Below are 26,850 nucleotides of genomic sequence, written 5' to 3'. Positions count from 1 at the left end.
GCTCAGTCGTGTCCGACTCTTTGCAACCCCGTAGACTTTATAGTCCATGGAATTCTCTAGGCCAGAATACTGGAGTGGGTAGCCTTGCCCTTTTTCAGGGGATTTTCCCAATCCAGGGATCAAACCCAGGTATCCTGCATTACAGGCGGATTCTTTACCAGCTGAGCCACTGGGGAAGCCCAAGTGGTATACAACTGTGGTTTTGATTTAAATTTCCCTGTTGTCTAATTATGCTGAACATTTTTCATGTGTTTGTGGGCCATTTATTTATTTTCTATGGAGAAATGTCCATTTAGACACTTTCTACTTTTAAGAAGGTATTTGTCTTTTCATTATTGACTTGCAAGTGTTTTTTAATAGGAATTTAACCTGTTTTTAAATTTGTTGGTGGATAGTTGTTTATAGCATTCCCTATTTTCTAATTTTCCTTGTAATCTTTTTCTTTGGCCCAACAGTAATTTAAGAATGTGTTTTTTGATTTCCACCTATTTGTGAATTTCTAATATCTTTCTGTTTTCACCTCTCATGCCACTTCACTGTGATCAGAGAATCATACTTCATATGAATTTAGTCTTTTAAAATTTATTGAGGCTTATTATATGCTCTAGCACACAGCCTCTCGTGAAGAATATTGCATGTACAGTTAAAAGCAATCTGCTTTTGTTGTGTAGCCTGTTCTTATGGACGCCACTAGGTCTCATCAGTCTGAAGTGTTGTTTCAGTTCAGTTCAGTCGCTCAGTCGTGTCTGACTCTTTGAGACCCCATGAATCGCAGCACTCCAGGCCTCCCTGTCCATCACCAATTCCTGGAGTTTACTCAAACTCATGCCCATTGAGTCGGTGATGCCATCCAGCCATCTCATCCTCTGTCGTCCCCTTCTCCTCCTGCCCCCAACCCCTCCCAGCATCAGGGTCTTTTCCAATAAGTCAATTCTTCTCATGAGGTGGCCAAAGTACTGGAGTTTCAGCTTCAGCATCAGTCCTTACAATGAACACCCAGGCCTGATCTCCTTTAGGATGGACTGGTTGGATCTCCTTGCAGTCCAAGGGACTCTCAAGAGTCTTCTCCAGCTCCACACTTCAAAAGCATCAATTTTTTGGCGCTCAGCTTTCTTCACAGTCCAACTCTCACATCCATACATGACCACTGGAAAAACTATAGCCTTGACCAGATGGACCTTTGTTGGCAAAGTAATGTCTCTGCTTTTTAATATGCTATCTAGGTTGGTCATAACTTTCCTTCCAAGGAGTAAGCGTCTTTTAATTTCATGGCTGCAGTCACCATCTGCAGTGATTTTGGAGCCCAAAAAAATAAAGCTGGACACTGCTTCCACTGTCTCCCCATCTATTTCCCATGAGGTGATGGGACCAGATGTCATGATCTTAGCTTTCTGAATGTTAAGCTTTAAGGTAACTTTTTCATTCTCCTCTTTCACTTTCATCAAAAAGCTTTTTAGTTCCTCTTCACTCTCTGCCATAAGGGTGGTGTCATCTGCATATCTGAGGTTATTGATATTTCTCCCGGCAAGCTTGATTTCAGCTTGTGCTTCTTCCAGCCCAGCGTTTCTCATGATGTATTCTGCATACAAGTTAAACAAGCAGGGTGACAATATACAGCCTTGACGTACTCCTTTTCCTATTTGGATCCAGTCTGTTGTTCCATGTCCAGTTCTAACTGTTGCTTCCTGACCTGCATACAGATTTCTCAAGAGGCAGGTAAGGTGGTCTGGTATTCTCATCTCTTTCAGAATTTTCCACAGTTTATTGTGATCCACACAGTCAAAGGCTTTGGCGTAGTCAATAAAGCAGAAGTAGATGTTTTTCTGGAACTCTCTTGCTTTTTCGATGATCCAGCGGATATTGGCAATTTGATCTCTGGTTCCTCTGCCTTTTCTAAAACCAGCTTGAACATCTGGAAGTTCACAGTTCATGTATTGCTGAATCCTGGCTTGGAGAATTTTGAGCATTACTTTACTAGCGAGTGAGATGAGTGCAATTGTGCGGTAGTTTGAGCATTCTTTGGCATTGCCTTTCTTAGGGATTGGAATGAAAACTGACCTTTTCCAGTCCTGTGGCCACTGCTGACTTTTCCAAATTTGCTGGCACATTGGGTGCAGCACTTTCACAGCATCATCTTTCAGGATTTGAAATAGCTCAACTGGAATTCCATCACGTCCACTAGCTTTGTTCGTAGTGATGCTTTCTAAGGCCCACTTGACTTCACATTCCAGGATGTCTGGCTCTAGGTGAGTGATCACACCATTGTGATTATCTGGGTCATGAAGATCTTTTTTGTACAGTTCTTCTGTGTATTCTTGCCACCTCTTCTTAATATCTTCTGCTTCTGTTAGGTCCATACCATTTCTGTCCTTTATCGAACCCATCTTTGCCTGAAATGTTCACTTGGTAGCTCTAATTATCTTGAAGAGATCTCTAGTCTCTCCCATTCTGTTGTTTTCCTCTATTTCTTTGCATTGATCGCTGAGGAAGGCTTTCTTATCTCTCCTGGCTATTCTTTGGAACTCTGCATTCAAATGGGAATATCTTTCCTTTTCTCCTTCTCTAGGCCAGAATACTGGAGTGGGTAGCCTTTCCCTTCTCTAGGGGATCTTCCCAACCCGGGGATCGAACACAAGTCTCCCGCATTGCAGGCCAGTTCTTTACCAGCTGAGCCACAAGGGAAGCCCGCAGTGTTGTGTAAGTCTTGCCTAGTTGTGGCACATTCTTCATTGCTCTGAGGCATGTGAGCTTGTTCAATCCGGAACAGGGATTGAACTGGTGTCCCTTGCACTGCAAGGTGTATTCCTAACCACTGGACTGCCAGGAGAGCCTTCCTTGTTTATCTTGCGTTTAGTTGTTGTACGGGGCTTTCTCTTGTGGCTCAGACAGTAAAGATTCTGCCTGCAATGGGGGAGACCTGGGTTCGATCACTGGGGCGGGAAGATCCCCTGGAGAAGCAAGTGGCAACCCACTACAGTATTCTTGCCTGGAGAACCTCACGGACAGAGGAGCCTGGCTGACTACAGTTCATGGACTTGAAAAGAGTTGCGCAGGACTGAGCGACTAACACTTTCCTTTCCACTTTCTTTGAAAGTGGGGTATTGAAATAGCCGGTGATTATTGTCGAATTGTCTGTTATTCTCTTCAGTCTGTCAGGGTTTGCTTCATGTATTTTGGTACTCTGATGCTAGGAATAAATGTTTAAAACTGGTATATCTTCCTGATGGCTAGATCCTTTTATGGTTACAAAGTCTCTCCCTTTATAACTAGCAACATTTTAATTTTACCATCTATTTTGTCTGATTTTAGAATAACCTCTCTAATTTTTATGGTTGCTGTCTGCCGATATATCCTTTACTTTCAACCTACTTGTATCTTTTGATCTAAAATGTTTCCTAAAGACAACATATAGTTGGACCTTTTTTAAAAAAGAATGCAATTGGACAATATTTACCTTTTGATTGAATTGCTTAATTCACCCACAATCATTGTTTTTATTGATATAGTTGGGTTTACCTCTGCCATTCTATTTTTGTTTTCTAATGCCTCTCATCTTTTCCCGCTATTCCTCCATTACTGCTTGTCTTTTACATTAAGTGGCTATTTTCAAATGTAACAGTATAATAATTTAATTTTTCAGTATATTTTTATAGTTGTTTTCTTAATGGTTGTTCTAGGGCTTGTCACATGCATCTTAACTTATCAGAGTCTGTTTAGACTTATTTCAGTGAGATATAGGAAGATTATATTTTTAGCTCTATTCCCTCTTCCTCCTTTTTTCTATTATTTTTATACATATTTCAAATTGTAAGGTACAAACTCCAAAATATACTATTATAATTACATTACATAATTTTATATCTATTAAAGAAGATGAGAAAAAAGCAGAGGAAGTATAAATTTACAGTGTGTTATATTTATCTTATTTACCATGCCTGATTCTCTGCACTTATTCCTGTAGATTCAATTTACCATCTGGTGTGATTTCCTTACTTCAATACAGTTTTGCTCCCATCCATCTCTTTTGTGCTGTTTTGTCAAGTATATCAAATTGCTGTATATTATAGTCCCAATAATACAATTACATACACTTTAAAAAATACAATTGCTTTTGAAATTAGTTAAGAGAAGAAATACACTGTCTTTCATAATTACACAGTTACCGTTACTGGTGCTCTTTGTTTTTGCCTGTTTGTGTGTGTGTGTGTATTTGCATTATGGCCCAAGATCACTTGTTTTTAGCCTAAAAAGACTCACAGACTTAGAGAATGAACTTAGGGTTACCAGATGGGAAGGAAAGAGGAAGAGATAGTTAGGAAGTTTGGGCTAAACATGTGTACGCTACTATATTTAACATAGATAACCAACAACAACCTACTGTATAGCACAGGGAATTCTGCTCAATATTATGTAACAACTTAAATGGGAAAATAATTTGAAAAATAAGAGATAACTGAATCACTTTACTGTATACTTGAAGTTATCACAACATTGTTAATCAACTATACTCCAATATAAAATAAAAAGTTAAAAAATGTTAAAATAATAAAAAAAAAAGTATAAAAAAAGAAATTCGTATTTCTTTTAAGGTAGTCTACTACCAACAAATTCTCTCAATGTTTACTTGCCTTGATTTCCTCTTCACATTTGAAAGATGTAAGATGCTTTGTTGATAGTCTTTTTTCTTTGGACAATTTCAGTATGTTGTCCCACTACCTTCTATTTTTATTGTATTTGATGAGATGTCAACTCTTAATATTGTTGAGGATCTCCTTGTATATGGTGAGTCATTTTTCTCTGACTACTTTCAATATTTTATCTTTGGCTTTTGGTATTTGGACTAAGGTGTGTCTGGGTGTGCATCTCTGCATTTCTCCTACTTTCCTTGGAACCTGCCTCAATTTCATCATTTAAGTCTTTAGGTGTGTGGATAATATGCTGAGATCAGTGGGTAACTGACACATTTTGGATCATTAAGGTTGAATTCTATAGAGATTAAGTCATGAAAGGGCTTATTAGAAAGTATTAGTGTGGATGCAAACTATGTCTGATTCAAGTACCCTTCTATACTTGAATAACATGAGTCATGTCTGCTGCTTACAAACCAAATGAGTGCTCTTCCATCCTGCTGACCATAAAAAAATAAAATAAAATAAAATCCATGTGGCCCTGGTGGATGGATTCCAGAACTAAGGCATCCTGGAAACCACCACGCTTTGAGAACTATAGGAAGACCACTCCCTGGACTTTTTAAATTTTATTTTATTTATTATTTAATTTTGACCCTGCTGGGTGCTCACTGCTGCAAGAGGGCTTTCTCTAGTTAGGACAAGCTGGGACTATTCTTTGTTGCGGTGCCTGGGCTTCTTGTTGGATGGCTTCTCTTGTTGCAGAGCACAGGCTCTAGAGCACCAGCTCAGTAGCTGTGGCACATGGACTTAGTTGCTCTGCGGCATATAGAACATTCCCACATCAGGGATCAAACCTGTGTCCCCTGCATTGGCAGATGGATTTCTATCCACTGGACCACCAGGAAAGTCCTCCTTGGACTTTCTCTGAGAAAGAAGTAATTTAGTGATTCAGAGCCGTCACATAAATTACAAGATAATATGAGGATAGACCTTCTATGTCTGCTGCTGCTGTTGCTGCTAAGTCACTTCAGTCGTGTCTGACTCTGTGTGACCCCATAGAAGGCAGCCTACCAGCAAGGTGCAAAGTGGTGGTCATCACTACTGGTTTCCCCAGTTTCCTGGATGGTTGTCTGATACCAGAAACATGCCAGCCCTGGCAGTCTCCAAGTGGTCACACCCTCCCTTTAATTTTCAGAGACCAGAGAAAGGCCATTCGGGGGAATCAATAAACTTTATTGAGTTTCAAGTAGATCCTGCATGCTCAGGTGCTTCTTTTGTGTCCAACTCTTTTCAAGTCCATGGACTGTAGCCCACCAAGCTCCTCTGTCCATAGCATTCTCCAGGAAAGAATACTGGGGTGGGTTGCCCTTTCCTCTTCCAGGGGATCTTCCTGACCTAGGATCAAACCCGTATCTCCTGTATCTCATGCATTGGCAGGCAGATTCTACCACTGAGCCACCTGGGAACCCCTAAGGAGATGTTAAGTTCCAACAAACAATTAAACACATGGAAAGGCAGGGCTTCAATAGCTAATCTTTAATAGGGAGTTCAGAAAAATGCCGTGACCAGATTAGTTACAAAACTTGCAGGGCCCAGTGCAAAATGAAAACGTGGGGCTTGTCATTTAAAAATTACTAAAAAAATATTTCAAGATGGTGATAGCAAATTATTAAATCGAGTTAATTCACAAGTGTCGGAACCTGTGTGATTGCACAAGCCAGACACCCAGGAAGCTGGTCTTGCTGCCCTCCTAACTTGCCTCAGGAAACCCCAATGTATCAATAAGAAGATGTTTGGCAATTGTTGCATGTGTGCATATCAGTTTTTTTGTTTTTCACAACAGCAGTTTCTGGCAACGTTGTCATTTGCATACAACTTATCTTTCTAGCTCTAACATCTGGGATTTGGCTGTGGTGCTAGTGGTAAAGAAACTTCCTGCCAGTGCAGGATACATAAGAGACATGGGTTCGATCCCTGGGTCAGGAAGATCCCCTGGAGAAGGGCATGGCAACCCACTCCGGTATTCTTTCCTGGAGAATCTCATAGACAGAGGAGCCTGGCGGGCTACAGTCCATAGGGTCGCAAAGAGTCAGACATGACTTAAGTGACTTCACACACACTTCTAGCTCTAACATCTAGAGCTAACATCTAACATCTAACATACTCACCTTATATATTTCTCCCTTTGTACCCTCCTGTTGCTAAGGGTGAGTGAGCGCATGTGGGTGTGCAGAGTTGTGTCTGCCTCTCTGTGACCCCGTGGACTGCAGCCTGCCAGGCTCCTCTGTCCATGGGATTCTCCAGGCAAGAATACTGGAGTAGGTTGTCATTTCCTCCTCCAGGGGATCTTTCTGACCCAGGGATTAAACCCACATCTGCTGCCTCTCCTGCTTGGCTGGTGGATTCTTTACCACTGAGGCCCCTGGGAAGCCCACTAAGGGTGAGGGAGCAATTGTAATTCTATACTGGAAGTATTTGCTAAAGATTAATTCCTCCAGCTATTAACCAACAATAAATATTTTTTAGTATATTTTACTGCACTATCCAATATGGTAGCATCAGTCACATATGGCTATTTAAATTAATTAAAATTGGATTAAATTAAAAAGCAGTTTTTTTTTTTTAAATTTACATAGCCTTGTTATAATACTTACTAGCTACACGTGGCTAGTGTAGATCACAATGGACAGCATGTACAGAACATCTGTATCACTGTAGGAAATTCTACTGGACAGAACTGGTCCACACATGCCAGTCAGGTGCTCGGAAACAAGGAGAAAGGAGAGATCCTTGCAGACTTCTGTATGGCTTTTCAGTGTTACTTGAAATTCCCTGCATGGCCTTTTGGAGTCCCTTGATGTGTCTCCAGAGTCAATCTCGATTACTCTGCATTTCATCAATGTTGGAGTGGCAAGAAAAAGGAGGAACTGATTTGGGGAGAAAAGCTTAACTGTGCAATTCCCCGTTTTAATTTTTATTCCAACTTGTGTTTATTTATGTTTTACTTTTATGTTCTGTTTCCTGATTTCTCAAAGCCTTGTAATGTTCCTTTTTGCCTTCTGAGAATTTGTTTTTTTGACAGTTCTGTAATCAGAGGAAATGTGTTCTGATTCTTTAAAAAAAATTTATTTTATTGGAATAGTTGCTTTACAGTGTTGTGTTAGCTTCTGCTCTAGGCAAAGTGAATCAGCCATGAAGTGAAAACTGAAAGTGCTAGTCACTGAGTCATGCCTGAGTTAACTCCATTAGTTATGTTCACACCGTTGGTTATTAGGGAAATGGAAATCAAAGCAAGGGTAAGACCATACTTCATACTCCTGGAAGGCTATCATCCCAATGACAGATAATGCAAATATTGTCCAGAATGTGGAGAAAAATTAAAGCCATCATTTATTATTGGTGGGAATGTAAAATGGTGCAGTCACTTTAGAAAACAGTATAGCAGTTCATCACATTGTTAAGTATAGAGTTAGCACATGACTTAACAATTTCACTCTTCAGTTCAGTTCAGTTCAGTCACTCAGTCTTGTCCGACTCTTTATGACCCCGTAGACTGCAGCTTGCCAGGCTTCCCTGTCCTTCACCGACTCCTGGAGCTTGCTAAACTTGTCCATTGAGTCAGTGATGCCATTCAACCATCTCATCCTCTGTTGTCCCCTTCTCCTCCTGCCTTCAGTCTTTCCCAGCATCATCAGGGTCTTCTCTAGTGAGTCAGCTCTTTGTATCAGGTGGCCAAAGTATTGGGAGCTTCAGCTTCAGCATCAGTCCTTCCAATGAATATTCAGGGTTGATTTCCTTTAGGATTGACTTATTTGATCTCCTTGCAGTCAAGAGGATCCTTCTCCAAGAATCTTCACCTAGGGTGAGATGTGTGTATAAGTAAAATGAAAACATGCCAACATACTCATTCAAGAATTTTCATAGTGGCATTTATAACAGCCAAAAAGTAGAAGCATCCTAAATGTCCAATATTGGATGAACAGATAAATATGTCACATATCCATGCAATGTAATATTATTTGGCAATAAAAAGAAATGAAACGCTGACATACGGTACAACATTGATGAACTTTGAAAACATTATGCTGTGTGAACACAAAAGACCACATATTGTATGTTTCCATTTATATAGAAAGTCCAGAATGGGCAATTCTATAGAGATAAAAAGTAGATTAATAATTGCCTATGGCTGAGGGGGAATGGGATTGGGGAGAAATGAAGAAATACTGCTAATGGGTATGGGGTTTCTTTCTAGTGTGATGAAACTGTCCTAAAATTAGATGGTGGTGATGATTACCCAACTCTGTGAATATTATTAAAAACAATGAAATGTGCAGTTTTAAATGGGTGACTTTTATTGTGTGTAAAATATATCTTGATGAGGATGTTAAAAAAAAAGAGTAAGCCAGTGCCTCGCATGTGGTAAGCATTTACTAAATGTAAGCTGTGACATTTAAAACATGTGTCAAGCACACTTCTTTGGACAGTCTGCCACCTCTCTATAGTTGTGAAGTTGAGGGATGTGTCCAAATGATGGAAGGTCTGAGAACATGGGGAAAGGGAGGCAGAAAGAGGACTTCTGGCAAAGAAGCTACTTTGGGGCAGGGGAAGGAATGGGAATTCTTTGTGGGGCAGGTTGACTGTTCAAGGGGAAATGTCTACTGATGATCAATCAAAAAGAAATGAAGTTTATCCCCACAACAGGAGAACTTTGGACAAACAAATGAAAATCTTTCTACTGTGATAAGCAACTGACAGTTTCCCTTCCTAATGAGTTTGAGAGTTGGTGAACTGATTGAGTTATTATAACATCCTATGTAGTGAAGGGGGACTTTAGATAACAATGTTTAAGTAATTAAAAGAGTGATATGGTTACTATGAAAGGTCTCTTACAGGTGTCGTTGGAAGCAGTACCCTTCACAGCTCCCATCTCTCAGCGTCATCCTCATATTCATGGATGAAGCTCTGTCTGTCATCCAGCGAGCCATCACCAGCATCATCCAGCGGACCCCCCCTCAATTCTTGAAAGAGATCATCTTAGTGGATGATTTTAGCTCAAATGGTGAGCAACTTGATCAAGGAATAGTATAAAAATGACCGTGTATGGATTGTGCTGGGATAAAGGGGTTTTAGCTTAGCTTCCCAAGTGGCACTGTGGTAAAGAATCTGCCTGCCAATGCAGGAGATGCAGGAGATGCAGGTTCGATCCCTGAGTCAGGAAGTTCCCCTGGAGGAGGGCATGGCAAGCCACTCCAGTATTCTTGCCTGGAGAATCCCATGGACAGAGGAGCCTGGGGGACAACAGTCCAGAGGGTTCCAAAGAGTCAGACACTACTGAGCATGCACACACATACACACACACATATGAGGACAGGAAGTTGGGTTTCTCATGGAGGGAAAGAGAGGGACTGTTTATTGACTGTGCAGGACACATTAATCTTCCCATAGTTGAAATAGGGGATGAAGATGGTCCTCTTGGTCACACAGAAGAAGAAACAAAGACAGAGAGGTCACACAATGTGCTCCAATGTGAATCTGCAGTCAGTTGGGCCCATGCACCACGAGGGAGACGGCAGGGAGAGAGGCGGGTCCAAAGGAAAACCCCAGATACCAGGGAGAGATTCAGAATCATCCCCTAGGAGGAAACCCCAACCTTCCTGGGTATTTAAGCCTGGAGAGAAGGAAGCTCTGGGTGCTGAGACTCTCCATAGTGGCTGCGTCTCTTGCTCAGGCCCACCCTCTCCCCCAACTTGGTCCAGTCCCCGCTGAGATGTTACAGGGAGAAGTAGAAGGCAGTGCACTTGAGTCTTCACTTAACGGAATCTCAGTTCCACCCTTGCAAGCTCTATCCCTTGAGTGACTTACTTCTCCACTAGTTTCTTCATCTGCAAAGCACGGATGTTGAGAATAATCATGATCTCATGGACTAGAGTGAGAATTAAAGAGGTAGTGATAGCAGTAAACACCATTTATTCTAAATACCTTATGTTCATTAACTATTTGAAGCCAAAGAAAGTTCTAGGCTGTTCCAGACCCTATGTATAACACATCCTGCTCACTTGGGTCAGGAGCCCATTTGTGTCTTCCATGGAGATAATTTGCTTGGGAGGGCATGGCAGAGGGAACTGTTGGTCATTCTTTGACTGGTGTCACTGGGGCAGCAATCACCTTCTCTCTTAGTAACCATGGAAACAGCAGCCAGTTTGAGCCTGCACTGAATTATGTATTGTATTAAAACCTTTTTGTGTGTGTTAAATTGAAGAAGATGATCGGAAGTCTCTACCATGTCAGCCACAGGAGAAGCTTACTACTCATGTGACTCTAGGTGGTGGCGAGTCTCTCAGTGACTTCATGTCTCCAGTGTCACCATCTGTAAAATAATAGTGCTTCCTCACAGGGCTCTTTGGGAATTAACACCTGTAGAGTCCTCAGCCCAGGGCTTGTCCCTAATAAATGTTAGCTAGTGTAATTCTCCTTGTCTTCACCATCAATAGTAGTAAGATTGAAATGCTACCCATTGACATGAGAGGTGTACCCACTTCCTTTGTCCCCCCTAGATATGAAGCTTCATTTGTATCAAGTCAAATATTTCAAGGGTCAAAAGGGGTCCAACAACTTGGATTTAATCCAAGTTTTTAAAAATTGATAGGAATGCATAGACATATTTTTTTTTTTAAAACAGAGGAGAGAGAGAAGAAGAAACTGTGAACAATGTGGAATAGCGAATCTTGTTTGCATTATTTTAGAGATTGTTGTTCAATCATTCAGTTGTGTTTGACTCTTTGTGACACCATGAACTGCAGCACACCAGGCTTCCCTGTCCATCACCATTTCCTGGTGCTTGCTCAACCTCAAGTCTATTGAGTTGGTGATGCCATCCAACCATCTCATCCTCTGTCATCCCCTTCTCTTCCTGTGTTCAATCTTTCACAGCATCAGAGTCTTTTCCAATTAGTTAGTTCTTCACATCAGGTGGCCAAAATATTGGAGCTTCAGCCTCAGTAACAGCCCCTCCAGTGAATATTCAGGACTGATTTCCTTTAGGGTTGACTGGTTTGATCTCCTTGCAGTCCAAGGGACTCTCAAGAGTCTTCTCCATCATCACAGTTCAAAAGCATTAATTCTTAGGCACTCAGCCTTCTTTATTTTGGGGATAAACATATTATATAGAAGCTGAAAAGCAGATTCATCTGGGCACTCCATCCCAATTTAGCCTGAGAAGGTCAAGTAGGAATATCTGAAAGAAAATGAAACAATTTCAGTTGTTTATGTGCTCTCCAGAAAATCTTGAGAGGTTAGCTGTAGAGATGATGTTCCAGGCTGTATCTGCAATGTCTGTCTATCAGCAACACTACCTTAGTTAGGTCAGGCATGTCCCATTCATTTTTTAAAAACTTTTATTGGTGTATACAATGTTGTATTGGTTCCTAATGTACAGGAAAGTAAATGAGCTATATCCCCTCTGTTTTGGATTTTTTTCCCATTTAGATCACCGCAGAGCACTGAATTCCCTGACCCAGGGATTGAACTCATGACTCCTGCATTGTAGGCAAATTCTTTACTCTCTGGGCCACCAGGGAAACCCCAGGTTCTCATTAGTTATCTATTTTATACATAGTGTCATAGTGTATATATGTCAATCCCAATCTCTCAGTTCATCTCACCCGCACTTTCTCTCCTTGGTGTCCACGTTTCTTCTCTACATCTGTGTCTCTATTTCTATTTTGTAAATAAGATCGTCTATATCATTTTTCTAGATTCCACATTATATGTTAATATGATATTTATTTTTCTCTTTTTGACTTACTTCATTCTGTGTAAGAGTCTCTAGATCCATCCATGTCTCTGCAAATGACACAACTTCATTCTTTTTTCTGATGAGTAATATTCCATTGTATATATGTACCACATTTCTTTATCCATTCCTGTTGATGGACGTTTAGGTCACTTCCAAGTCCTGGCTATTGTAAATAGTGCTGCAATGAACATTGGAGTGCATGTGTCTTTTCAAATTATGGTTTTCTCTGGTCCCATTCATTCTTATAATAATTTCTCAATACACTTAAAGTACCTGTAACAGTGCCTGACACAGCAGTTTTATTATGCTAAGATAGTTTAACCTCAAGAGAAAGATTAGGAATGGGAACATAAATTCTGAGGATGGAAGGCAGAGGAGAAGTCAGTATAGGGGAAAGACTATTTTCTCAGTCAAGGCTGTAGAATTGCCCACCCTATGCAGGAGGTAGTCCAACCATTACGATATCCTAGTATAAAATTTCTGCACTGTGTTGATTATTGCACTCAGAATTTCTATAGGTGTGCCTTTGGTTGGCAGGAGAATTAAAGGCAGACTTGGATGAGAAGATTAAGCTTTACAACCAGAAGTCTCCAGGACTCCTGAAGATAATACGGCATACCGAGAGAAGAGGTCTGGCTGCGGCTCGCAACACCGGCAGGGAGGGGGCCACGGCCGACGTGGTGGCCATCTTGGATGCTCATATTGAAGTGAACGTTGGGTGGTAAGGCTCCAGGGGCTCGCTGGGGGAAGGGGAGAGAGGAGAAATTGTACGTACAGTGAGTAGAGACGGGATATTGAGGAAGTGGGGAAAGTCAGTACCAGAACTTAAGAAAAGGGAAGCTCCAAAAACTGGATATTTTTATTCAAGGACTTTGGTTGGCTACAGGAAGTAGGCTAGAGAAAAAACGATAGGCTTGGAGTGTTGACAACTGGATACCAACCCTGACTATGACAGATATTTTGTGACTTTGAATGAGTCACAACTTAGGGCTTCCCTGGTGGCTCAGCAGTAAAGAATCCACCTGCCAATGCTGGAGATGCAGGTTCAATCCCTGGGTTGGAGTAGGACATGGCAACACGCTCTAGTATTCTTCCTTGAGTCCCCAAGGACAGAGGAGCCTGGAGGGTTACAGTCCATGGGGTTGAAAAACAGTCAGACATGACTTAACAACTAAACAAACAGATTACTTTATCTGTGAAATGAAGAGACTCAGTTCAGTTCAGTCACTCAGTCATGTCCAACTCTTTGTGACCCCATGGACTGCAGCACGCCAGGCTTTCCTGTCCATCACCAACTCCCAGAGCTTGCTCAAACTCATGTCCATTGAGTCAGTGATGCCATCCAACCATCTCATCCTCTGTTGTCCCCTTCTCCTCCTGCCTTCAATCTTTCCCAGCAACAGGGTCTTTTCCAATGAGTCAGTTCTTCACATCAAGTGGCCAAAGTATTGGAGCTTCAGCATCAGTCTTTCCAATGAGTATTCAGAATTGATTTCCTTTAGAATTGACTGGTTTGATCTCTTTGCAGTCCAAGGGACTCTCAAGAGTCTTCTCCAGCACCACAGTTCAAAAGCACCAATTATTCAGCACTCAGCTTTCTTTATGGTCCAACTCTCACATCCATACATGAAGAGACTACCTTTTGGTAATTCTTAAGGTTTTCCCATGAAGTTACATGATACGAAGAGTTGTGTTATTCAAAGAATGTGGGGAATCAGATAGTAAAGAGATGTTATTTTGGAAGCAGGGAGACCCAAGGAATAAAGCAAATTCAGACAGATACTGATAGCTCTGCTCAGAGTGGCTTGGGGTTGGTACTTGGGTACCCCAGTTTCAAATGTGCTCTTGTCTGGAGTCAGCTGCCAGCAGCCCCAGCTATTCCTCAAACCTGCAGATTTTCGGGACTCTGGAGAGTTCTGCCCACTAGCCAGCGTGGCCTGAGTGAAGAAGGTGCTCAGGGTCAGGACGAGGGGATGGGATGGAGCAGCTTTGTCTGCTCGCTTTGGCTGTTATCCTCAAATCCCACCTGGGTCTGTTGCACACCCTTCTTGCAGGGCAGAGCCCATCTTGGCTCGGATTCAGGAAGACCGCACTGTGATCGTGTCTCCCGTGTTTGACAACATTCTTTTTGACACCTTTGAGCTGATTCAGTATGCATTGGCGGTTGACGGGTTTGACTGGGAACTCTGGTGCCGCTATGATGCACTGCCGGAAGCCTGGGTTGATCTCCATGATGTCACTGCTCCTATCAGGTCAGTCTGCATGAGCTCGGGAAATTTGATTAGTCCAGGGGAAGTCAGGGATGGACAGTCTGGGCTTTGTTTGTCTTTGGTGGTAGTCTTAGGAGTGGGGTGAGAGGAGCAGAGGAGTTGGGGTGAAGGACAGGGGATAGAGAGAAAAAAGCAGATCTCATAACCGACAAGGACCTCGTGTAGAGCACATGGAACTCTGCTCAATGTTATGTGGCAACCTGGATGGGAGGGGAGTTTGGGGGACAATGGATACATGTCTATGTATGGCTGAGTCCCTTCACTGTTCAAGGGAAGCTATCACAACGTTGTTACTTGACTATACCCCAATACAAAATTAAAAGTTAAAAAAAGAACTGATCCCAGAAAGGAAATCACAGATACTTTGGCTATTTAAGGAATTTTAAGCAAAATAAAGCAAAGTGTGTAACTTCTTAGAAAACACTTCAGCCCCTTTAAGCATTTATCATGCTATGAAGTAGGGATACCAACATGGATTTCTATATTATCTGAGACGGGAAGGCTCCAGGCTCTTAGTTCAGCCTGAGGATTTAGGGCAAGCCTTCAGGATAAGAAGAAGCTTGGGTAGAGAGAGTTTCAAAGGCTACATCATCACTGAGATTCCTATCCATCACCTTCATCCTGACATTCTGCATCCAGGGTTAGTGACTCTCTTGCCATGTGCTCCACAGAAGTCCTTCCATCATGGGCATCCTGGCTGCCAATAGGCTCTTCTTGGAAGAAATTGGCTCTCTGGATGGTGGGATGCTGACCTACGGAGGAGAGAATGTGGAACTTAGCCTGAGGGTAGGTATGTTTCCATTTTCATTATGGGACAAAGCAGAAGGGTAAGGTAGAGGATCTCTGGAACCTTGGAACAAGGATGGATGCCATTGGCTCAAGAGGTGAACAAATTCTCATGTTTCCAGGTCGCTAGGTAGAGGCTGTGGAACTTCTGGAGTGGAGCTTCTTGGTATAGGTCTGTATAGTCTGGGAGATATTGCTGGGAAGATGGTGTCCCTATTTCCCTGAGGACTTCAGGCATTTTCCAAGCATCTCCTGAGATACACCAACTTTGGGGTGGGTGGTTCTCTGCAAGACCAGTCAGACAGAAACCGGAATGGGCAGAGGGACCAGCTGATAAAGACGTGTGGGCTCATGTCCGTTTTCTTCCATGATCTGTTGCCCAGTTTTGCTGTTGTTTAGTTCCTAAGTCATGTCCAACTCTTTTGCGATTCCGTGGACTGTAGCAACTGAACACTCGAGTGGACTGTAGCCCTTCTGGATCTTCTGTCCATGGAATATTCCCAGGCAAGAATCCTGGAATGTGTTGCCATTTTCTTCTTCAGGAGATCTTCCTGACCCAGGGATCGAACCCTCATCTCCTCCACTGCAGGCAATTCTTTACCTGTGAGTCACCAGAGAAACCCCAGTTTATTTCCCTCCTAAGGATGACAGTGCAGTTCAAACGTGATAAATAACTTGAAATAATTTATAAACATTTGAGAATTAGAATCCTTGTTTGATTTCTGTGACAGAGGCCGAAATAACAGAGGTTTAAATGAGATAGAAATTAATTCCTGTAATAGTTTGAACATGAGCAGTTCAGGATTCAGACGACAGTTCCAGTCTTCCCTGGTAGCTCAGCGGTAAAGAATCTACCTACAACCCAGGAGACCGCCTGCAACGCAGGAGACGTGGGTTTGATCCCTGGGTTGGGAAGATCCCCTGGAGTAGGAAGTGGCAACCCGCTCCAGTACGCTTGCCTGGAAAATCCTATGGACAGAGGAGCCTGGCTGGCTACAGCCACGGGGTCACATGAGTTGGACATGACTTAGTGACTAAATTACCACCAGCAGGGTGTTGGGAACCAAGCCTCTTCCATCTCATTGTTCTGATACACTCAACACCACATCTGTATTCTCATCGGTATGAAGAGAACAGGTTTTCAGGTGGCTCAGTGATAAAGAACCCGCCTGCCGAAGCAGGAGATGTTGGAGATGCGGATTTAATCCCTGGGTCAGGACGATCCCCTGGAGGAGAGCATAGCAACCCACTCCACTCATTCCAGGCTCCTTTGTCCATGGAATTCTCCAGGCAAAGATACTAGAGTGGGTTGCCGTACCCTCTGAAGGGTCATTCTTCCCTTTTCTTGATAAAACAGTACCTGTATCCAGCTTCCGTGGTTTGCTCATGTGGCCATTGGTCCTTTCAAACCTCTAAGCATTTGCTAGGATGTACATTTCTCTAGGAACAGACCTTGGAGGCCATCAGAGTTGCATGTGATGTTTTATTCTGACACCTAGAGGCCACAGCCCTGATGGTGCCCCTGGATGTGTATAAATGCAGAAGGAGTTCTGGTCTGCTGGGAGAGGAAGTACTCCCACCCTGGTTCAGAACCTTGTGTATCCCTGGGGCTGTGCCAGAGCATCACAGAATCCTTCTGGCTTTGTCATTTCTTAGCTGGTAAGGGTGGGCCCATTACCTTCATGGGAATAATCATGATACCTACATGGTGAAGGCTAACTTCCTGAAAAATGTCAGGATGGTTTGTGATGCAAAGTAAGCCATTGCTACTATAATCAGAAGCTTCCTGTTTCTTTTCGTGTGTTTCAGAGAAAGGGGGAGGGAATGGAGGATGGGTGGGTGGGGGGACATCTGGCAAGTGGGAATAAATTGAGAGAGAAAAATCTGAAAGCTGTTGGTCTAAGATAACCCATCCCAAGGTATTTAACTGAGCCACTGGACCTGAGATATTCAGGGATTTGCAGACGTGAGTGTGGTAAGTTGCTAACCACTGTTGGAAGGGCTTCCCTGCTGGCTCAGACGGTAAAGAATCCTCCTGCAATGCGAGAGACCTGTGTACAATCCTTGGATCGGGAAGATCCCTTGGAGGAGGGCATGGCAACCCACTCCAGTATTCTTGCCTGAATCCCCATGGACAGAGGTGCCTGGCAGTCTGCAGTCCATGGAGTCGCAAAGAGTTGGACATGACTGAGCATAACAGCTAGACAGGCTAGTATTTCCCAGAAAATGCAACTTGCTTGGAAGAGAACATACTGGAGCCATTCTATCAATTTAACATCACTAGATGTAGCATTTACAGGGATGAAGTGATAGATCTACTTGCTACTACTTCTATCATCTACTGGGACAAAGACCAAATTTTTAAATATTTTAAGCCACATGTTAGAATGACAAGTATGTGTGTATCCATCAGGAAAGCAAAGGAAGAATGTTTATGACTAGACCATGATCAAGTCGGGGTGTCTCTTGGTCAAGAATTACCTGTAAGTAAGTAAGTAAGTAAGTGAAGTCGCTCAGTCGTGTCCGACTCTTTGCGACCCCATGGACTGTAGCCCACCAGGCTCCTCTGTCCATGGGATTCTCCAGGCAAGAATACTGGAGTGGGTTGCCATTGCCTTCTCCAGGGGATCTTCCTGACCCAGGGATTGAACCCAGGTCTCCTGAATTGCAGGCAGAGGCTTTAACCTCTGAGCCAAGTAGTAGCTATCAATTGCAGTGTAACAAATTTTTCACAAACTTAGTGGCTCAAAGCAAAATCAGTGATTATCTCACAGTTCCTGTGGGTCGGAGCCCACGCCTGGTGGGATTTCTGGAGCTCCTGAGCGACGAGAAAAGCAGTTTGTTTTCAATGAATAGGTTGGGAGGCTCATAGAGACAGGTAGAAAGACTGAATCTACACTCTATTAAAAACATTTTTTTTTAATATGGACCATTTTTAAAGTCTTTATTGAACTTTTTTACAATATTGCTTCTGGTTTATGGTCTGTTTTTTTGGTCACCAGGCATCTGGGATCTTAGTTCCCCGACCAGGGATCAAACCCTCACCCCCTGCAGTGGAAGCGCGGAGGCTTAACCACTGGACTGCCAGGGAGGTCCCTACACTCTTTAAAAAGTGATTCTGAAGAGTGGTGTCCTCGTCAGCAGGCTGTGCTCTTCACGCTTGCCCGGGTGATTTTGTTTTTCCTTCCTTTGCAGGTGTGGCAGTGTGGAGGCAGCATTGAGGTCTTGCCCTGCTCCCGAGTTGCCCACCTGGAGAGACACCACAAGCCCTACTCCTTAGATCTGACAATTCCTTTGAAGCGGAATGCCCTGAGAGTGGCTGAAATCTGGATGGACGAGTACAAAGACATGGTCTACATGGCCTGGAACATACCTCTGCAGGTTCGTCCTGGATGGGACAGAATCTGAGAAGGATGGAGGAGGAGAAAGGGGTGGTGGTCCTGGCGGGAATGGGAAGGGACAAGAGTCCAAGCTTGGTCTGCTTGCTGCACCACAAGCCAATGAATCCAAGAGATGAGGTGTTGAGGCAAAGAATATGACTTTGTTCGCCAGAAGATGGCAACGGAATGTCTCAAAATAGCCATCTTGTGGGGTCTGGATGTCCTGTTCTTTTATAGATCAGAGATGGAGGGAAGGACAGTGAAGAAACAAAGTAAAAAGGCCATTAATCTTGCAAACATCTCCTAGGAGGCAGGCCTTAGGCAAGGGGGTGTGTTAATTTCTTCCTTCCTGCCATCCACAAGTGGACAAGATTCTGAACAAAAGCACTTTAAGAGTCAGGCAGAGAGGCAAGATTCTCTGAGGCAGCCCATTAGCTATGATTATAAACGAAAGCAACAGAGAGCGAAGTCAAACAGAAGCAGTTTCGGCCTGGAGTCAGAATTGGCTTCTCTCTGCAACAGGGCCACTGCAGCCCTGAAGACCTGAGGCCACGTCCTCACAGCGTGGGGGCAATGGCATTAGCATTTGCGTCCCAGGACTGAGTTTCCGGCACGCCCGTCCCATCACCATGTAGCTCTGGCTTAAGATTTGCTTTTATTATTCTAAGTTTACCAATTTAGAAGAAACGGAGACACAGAATGGAAGGGGAAAAGCTGTTCAAGGTAATAATGTCCTAAGAGCAGAGATAGGACTCAAACCAAGGAAACTTCTAGATTCTGTGCCCTTCATCTGTCATCTATACGGGGATTCCTTGTGGGCAGGAGTGGGCAAGGATTCACTGTCTTAAGAGGACTTGAATATGGCAGTGGGGTGAGGGATGGTGGTAGCAGGCACTGTATTTCTACTGGACGCATGTGAGCAAGGATAACCTTGGTTAAGGTCACATCGATGACCTTAGTCCCTGAGGCTGATATGACATGCTGTCTCTGTCCCTGAGATGGGGCTCTGGCTTCAAGCATCCTTCCACTTTGATTCCCCACAGATACCACTTCTAGGACGTCTCCTTTAACCTCCCAGGCTTGCTGCCAGAATGCTCCTTTTGGAAGCCTTTCCTGGCCATCATGAGAACCATTTTGTGCCTGGTTGACGTGAATATGGTCTCAAACAGGAGCAGTCTGCATCTGCTTGCTACTGATGAGACATAAACCTGGATATGCAGGCCTCAAAAGTGCCTCTGAGACCAGCAGAAATTCCTAGGGGTCAAGCTTCTTCCAGTTTCCCTGGAAATCTATATGTGATAAAGGTTATCTTACAGGGAATCAGGAAAATACTTGCTTCCATCCTGCACTGTCTGTTTCCTTGATGCCTCAGTTGTAAAGAACTTGCCGGCCAATGCAGGAGACACAGGTTTGATTCCTGGGTCAGGAAGATTCCCTGGAGGAGGAAATGGCAACCCACTCCAGTATTCTTGCCTGGAGAATCCCATGGACAGAGGAGCCTGGTGGGCTACAGTCCATGGGGCTGCACAGAGTCAGACACATCTGAGCACACTCCTGTGGTGGAGTCCAGGGTGTTTCAGGGTACAGCCATGTTCTGTGTTTTCTTTGCAGAACTCCGAAATCGATTTTGGAGACATTTCTTCCAGAATGGCACTCCGGAAGAAACTGAAATGCAAAACTTTTGACTGGTATCTGAAAAATGTTTATCCTCTTCTGAAACCAGTCCGCAGCATTGTGGCCTATGGAAGAGTATGTTTTAAGAAACTTCATTGCAGGTTTTAAACATTTGCGTGTAAAAGATGAAGAGATCTCAGTCTCATGACTTTCCAGACAAGGGTTTTCAAAACCCACTCCCCCCGCCCCCATTCTCTTCCTTCCCCCAACTCTCTCCTCCAGCCTCTTGGTTTTCTTTCCTCTCTGTCCGCAGTCTCCATCTTTTCCTTCTCTCTGCCTCTGGTTCCTTACTTTGCAAGCATCAGCCCTTGCTCGGACCCTCACGGTTCCTCGGCCCACTGGGGTGTGTGGCCTCACCCCCCTGAATGCAGGTGTAGGAGTCCTTCCTTTGCCTGTGGTATAATGGTCTGAGGAGTGGGTGTTCCTGTTGTAGCCACGTGTTCCAGGAAACAAACTCACCCAGAAGGACAATGCAGATAGTGGAGTGCAGTTTATTACACTGGCAGGCCCAAGGCAGAGTCTCCTCTTAGCCAAGGACCCCAACCAGTTTTTGTGAAAACCTTATGTACCCTAAGTGTACGTGCTCAAACCCACCTCCCCAAATTCCCTGAAACTAGCCTGAACAAAGGAGAAGAAAGATACAAAGTTAACCCATGATTCGTATGCCTTAAGCCTAGGTAGTTAACAGTGGACAATTATCAATAGGCCTGTGGTCATACCCCAATAAGCATAATAGAATTTATGATTCTATTTGGTTAACAGATAATTAGGGTATTCTTTTAGGGGAGAGTCTAGGTACAAGTCCTGGGGCTCTTCCATCCGCGGGGAGTCTGGTTTTCCAGTTGGTATGTTGTTTCCATAGATACTGGAAATACTGGGCACATAGATCATGTATATACTGGGCATATAGCTCAAAGTCCACAGTCCGGCCCAAGATGGAGTCCTGCTTTCAAGATGGAGCCTGTTCTGTCTCTTTCCTCCTTCATTCCCAGGAAGCGCATCACAGCAGAGTTTTGCTTCGGCATTTGTCTAGAGCTTAGAAAGTGGCTGCCAGGATCTCAAACCCTTGCCCCTTTTGGGTACCCTTGGAGTACAGGCAAAGGTGCAGGGGCCTGGGAGGGTCGGGGAACCTCCATCTCTGCCTCTTTCCAACTGTGTTGCCATGTGTTTTGCTCCCTCAGATGAAAAACACATTGGATGAAAGCGTCTGCCTGGACCAGGGAGCTGTTCCAGGCAACACCCCTATCATGCATCACTGCCATCAGTACAGTTCCCAGGTATCGTCCTGCTCCGGCCCCCCGGGCAGTCTGTTGTGGCTCAGCCCCTGGCAGGTTTGGACTTGGTGTTAGGTGATGGGGAGACAGGAGCTGAGCAGCCTGGGTAATGGGTCAAGGAGAAGCCCAAACTTGTGCTTGTAACTCAGCTCTTCTGAGCTCACCTGAGAGGTCATTCCATCTCAGGTACAGGAAGGGTGGGTAGAAGGGCTGCACTCTCTATGGTAATACCTTCATTGAAAACGACCCCCGATCCCTTCCTTTCCTCCTCCTCCCCACCCCTTCCATCCTCCCACTGCCACCTTGTATGCCTTGGAAGGTGGACAGGTGATGCTCCCTGTGGCTTCTTCCACAGAGGAGGAAACAGGGGGTTAGGGAAGAGAGAAGCTGAATGGAAGCCCCTCCACAGGGTAGGAGCGATCGGGGACCACGTGGAGGGTGCCCCCAGGAGACTTTTTCCAGCTGTCATGTGACTTTGCATGTTGGCCTCATGGGGAACCTTTTGAGGTCTGCAGGGTAGACAGCATTGGAAAAAAAAAAAACGAAGACACGAAACAACCAATTTGTCCAAGTTCACAGAACAAGGCAGGGAGTGAGTGAGCGTTTGAAAGGTTTCCTGACAAGTCCTTAACTGGGGTTTATAATGACAGCTTCTGAAGCTGAGTTGTATTGTTTCTGTTTTCCAAGATAAGCTCCCTTGTCCAGTAGGAAATGATTCTATTGGAGCCCTCGTGTGGAAGGAAGCAGGCTAGTGTCTTTTTGTCATGCCTGGTCTTCTTTCTCGAGTCAGCTGGGGATGGGGAAGGGAACAGAGGAGACTCTGCTACCCAGGAATGCTCAAGGATTCCTCCATGGTGACTGGGTGTCTAAGGGACCCAAGAGCAGTCTTTATGTCCTCTGTGAGGTCAAGGGCATCCCTGACTGAGGGTCCATGGCTGATCCCTTTGTTCTCTTGCAGAACGTCTACTATCACCTAACTGGGGAACTCTATGTGGGACCACTGATTGCACAGAGAGACGCTGGTGATCGCTGCCTGACAGACCCCGGCAAAGAGGAGAAGCCCACTCTGGAGCCATGTTCCAAGGCGGTCAAAGATAGACTGAACATACACTGGGATTTTAAACCGGTGAGTCACATGCTTCTGTTTCTTTTTAAGATAGATATATTAATGTATAGTCTGAGAGTTGGACCATAAAGAAGATTGAGTGCTGAAGAATATACACTTTCGAATTGTGGTGCTGGAGAAGACTCCTGAGAGTCCCTTGGACTGCAAGGAGATCAAACCAGTCAATCCTAAAGAAAATCAATTCTGAATATTCATTGGAAGGATTGATGCTGAAACTGAAGCTCTAATACTTTGGCCAACTGATGTGAAGAGCTGACTCATTGGAAAAGATCCTAATGCTGGGCAAGATTGAAGGCAGGAGAAGAAGGGGATGACAGAGGATGAGATGGATGGATGACATCATTGATTTGATGGACATGAGTTTGAGCAAGCTCTGGAAGTTGGTGATGGACAGGGAAGCCTGCATGCTGCAGTCCATGGGGTCACAAAGAGTTGAACACGGCTGAGCAACTGAACTGAACTTAAGGTGCACAGTTTTTTGAGTATTTTGTTGAAGACTTTTTTTTGTCTGAACTCATTAGGGATAATGATCTGTATCAGGGTGATTTTTGTTGTTGTTTGGTCACCAAGTCATGTCCAACTCTTTTGAGACCCCATGGACTGTAGCCCGCCAGGCTCCTCTGTCCTGGGATTTCCCAGGTAATAACACCGGAGTGGGTTGCCATTTCCTTCTCTAAGGGATCTTCCCAATCCAGGGTTCAGATCCACACCTCTTGCATTGGCAGAAGGTTTCTTACACACTGAGCCTCCAGGGAAGCCTGTAAATTGTAATAACCAAGATTTAATGTGTATATGTTTAAATACCAAGCATTGGAATAAACACTACCTAATTTAATCCTTACCCAATTCTTATAAGAGATGTACTACCATTAGCTCAACTTTTCTGTGAAGTTACTAAAGCACAAAGAAGTCAAACAACATCCCCCAGGTCACACAGCATATCCAGGATTCAAACACAGAATCATATCCATTGCTTTTGCCTTAGTGCTTGGTAAGTTTGATTCTTTTTTTTTTGTAAGTTTGATTCTTAAAGGGAACAAAATACTGAATGTTGGTTGAAAAAGATGGTTGAGTTAGGAGCTTTTTTCCCTTCTCGAATAATAGAACATTTGGATATATTTAAAGTCAGTAGGAAAGGAATCTGCCGAGAGGGAGAAATAAGAGAAGGATATTAGACAGGAAGGGTGTTTCTTCAGCGTCAGGGATGGCCGGGCTCGGAGCATGGGGTCGCTGACTGCAGAGGCAGAGACAGGGCAGCTCCCCTGAGACCATCCCTGGGATTGCTCATGACACTTGGGAGGGGGCTAGATTGGCTGGAAGCAAGGTCTTTTGACAAAGGAACAAATGAAGGCATTTAGTGAAGGTGGTCGAGGGGTAAAAGCGTGCTGAGGAGGCCTGGACGAGGAGCCCGCAGGAGTCAGCCAAGTTCTGAGGCCAGACTGCTCCAGGCACTTCTGGGACCAGGCTACTCGGTTAACACACCCTCTCCAGGAGCACTCTGCAGTCCAGGAATGGGGCCCAGAGAATGGGGCAGTGGGAGTGATGGGGGCAGTTGAAGAACGGGAGGGCAGCCTGAATGACTGATGCTGGAGGGATGTACCCAGGGAGATGTGGAGGTGGCTGGCAGAGGGAGACCCAGGTGGCAAGGGAGGAATCATTGCAGGCAGTCTGTGGTTGGAAGAGATGAGAGGCAGGGATGCGGGGGTCAGAGAGGGAGCAGAGATTTGGATGTTCAGTTCAGTTCAGTTCAGTCACTTAGTTGTGTCCGACTCTTTGCGACCCCATGAACCGCAGCACGCCAGGCCTCCCTGTCCATCACCAACTCCTGGAGTCCACCCAAACCTGTGTCCATTGAGTCAGTGATGCGGTCCAACCATCTTATCCTCTGTCGCCCCCTTCTGCTCCTGCCGTCAATCTTTCCCAGCATCAGGGTCTTTTCCAATGAGTCAGGTCTTCGCATCATAGAGAGCAGCAACCCACTCTAGTATTCTTGCCTGGAGGATCCTATGGACAGAGGAGCCTAGCGGGCTATCGTCCATAGGGTTGCAAAGAGTCAGACATGACTGAGCCACTAAACAGAAGCAGCTTTGCTTGGTGCCAAGGAAACACGTGGGGAGGGGTAGGTCATGGAGGGGGAGCAGTGAGCTCTGGGCTTCTCACCAGACATCTGCCTGGATGCTGTGAACTCTGAGGATATAAGGAACCAATTCACAGCACTGAAGCAGATTCCTGCAAAGTAGTGGAGAGCGGGATGGGGAGTGGAAAAACTAGGAGAGGGAGACAGGGCCAGGACAGATGGCATGGCCCTCGGTGTCAGAGTGAGCAGGTAAGGAGCAGAGAGGTGATGTCGGGGGTGACGGAGGTGGCACAACGGGGCACAGACTAGGACGCCGTCCCTCCCTCAGCCCCATGAGGATGCTGTCCCTCCCTCAGCCCCATGAGGATGCCGAAAGGCAGAGATGAGCTAAGATCTGTGGCACGTCTTGCATGTCAGGCACAGAGCTTGGTCAGTATTAACCCTGATATGGTCATCTGCTCACATCTCTCTCTCCATTAACTGAGCAAGCATTCAACCCACACTCTTTGGCTTTAAAGCCCTCAGTGTTTCCAGCAGTAAACCTTGGTGAAGCCCCTACAACAGGGGGGCAGGAACTGCCCCTCAGAGAAAGCAGGTGGATAAAACAGGCTGAGATTCTTGAATGGGGCTTTTGCTCCTGTCTCACCAGTGAGCTTTGCTGGTGGGAGGGAGGGTTCGGATGGGTTTCATGAGCTCAGTGGTGAAGACGTAGAAAGGAGACCAAGTAGAAGACCACGGTTCTCCAGGCTGCAGGCTGACTTGCCAGCCGTGCTGACCTGATGCTTCCAGCTCAGGAGGGGCGGAGGAGAACAGAGGAGCCGGCCCAGCACTGCTCACTCCTGGGTCTGGGGTTAGCTCGCCGTGGGGGGAGGAGAGAAGGTTCTGGGTGATCAAATCTGCGCTAGGCTTCCTGTCTCCTCTGAATGACTTGTCGAGGACTGAGGGAGCCCTCGGACTTCTATCAGAGCACGGCAGGCAGACTGGGAGCAGGCGAAGGGATGTTCTCCCAGGGTGTGTTAGTAATTTCGCTCTTTCTCCTTCCATCCAGGGAAGAGCCATTATCAACAGAGCCACCAAACGATGTCTGGAGATGACGAAGGACATTTGGGGTGGCTACACGCTTGTTCTCCAGGCCTGCACCGCACAAGTGTGGACAATCCAGTACACTGTCCGAAACTGGGGGTCAGAGTAAGGTCCAGGGATGCTCGGAGAGCCTGGGTTCTTGCCACAGCTCCCAATGCTGCTCAAACAGAGAAGGGGGAGAGAAAGTGCGTGTGCATGTGTGTGTGTGTGTTTACTGTAACTTCAGCTAGTACTATCCTGAAAGGTGCAAATCAACCAGTAATCTTTAAAAAAAAAAAAGCCCTCCATCCAGCCAGCCCCACACCCCACAGCAGGTTTCTTCGGAAATCCCCGTCTCTCCCACAGGGTAGGGGGGGGACACACCTAACTAGCCAGTCCCACTCTGCCCAGTGCATGAAAACGGTGGAAAAAAATCCAAGCCCTTGAGGGTCTTTCTCTAAGGAGCTTATCACATTTAATAGGCTTGACTACTTGTTTCCTGCTACTATACTTGAAAATTATGGAGAAAAGGAGGCTTGAAACAGAGGGGCATCACTTATTGGGACACAAAGAAGGGATTGTAGGCAAATAACTAAGATCAGGGGATCCTTACTGCTGGCCATTGGATAAATCCTTTCCGATAGGTGGTGAGTTAGGCAGATCCATCAGGGGTATCAGCTTCCATGAGGTCTTAGAGGCTGGTGGGAGTGAGCGTCAGGGTGGGAGAAGTAGAACGCGCTGTGTGCTATGTTGCTGGGTTTGCCTTTCAAGT

The 26,850-nt window shown here is 44.9% G+C and overlaps 1 protein-coding gene across 1 annotated transcript in view; it reads left to right on the top strand.

The window, feature by feature from the left end:
* GALNT8 (polypeptide N-acetylgalactosaminyltransferase 8) overlaps window positions 1-26,208 on the top strand; it is a 35,976-nt gene extending 9,768 nt beyond the window's left edge. Inside the window, exons 4-12 of the mRNA XM_065936436.1 lie at window positions 9,527-9,693; window positions 12,967-13,150; window positions 14,484-14,681; window positions 15,371-15,485; window positions 18,681-18,866; window positions 20,477-20,614; window positions 21,721-21,816; window positions 22,772-22,939; window positions 26,065-26,208. Of these exons, the coding sequence (XP_065792508.1) occupies window positions 9,527-9,693; window positions 12,967-13,150; window positions 14,484-14,681; window positions 15,371-15,485; window positions 18,681-18,866; window positions 20,477-20,614; window positions 21,721-21,816; window positions 22,772-22,939; window positions 26,065-26,208 (1,396 nt within the window). The remainder of the gene's footprint in view (window positions 1-9,526; window positions 9,694-12,966; window positions 13,151-14,483; window positions 14,682-15,370; window positions 15,486-18,680; window positions 18,867-20,476; window positions 20,615-21,720; window positions 21,817-22,771; window positions 22,940-26,064) is intronic.
* The last annotated feature ends 642 nt before the right edge of the window (window positions 26,209-26,850 follow it).

Source organism: Muntiacus reevesi, chromosome 1 (genome assembly GCF_963930625.1).
Source record: "Muntiacus reevesi chromosome 1, mMunRee1.1, whole genome shotgun sequence".
Lineage (NCBI taxonomy): Eukaryota > Metazoa > Chordata > Mammalia > Artiodactyla > Cervidae > Muntiacus > Muntiacus reevesi.
This window is presented reverse-complemented; position numbering and strand designations above follow the sequence as displayed.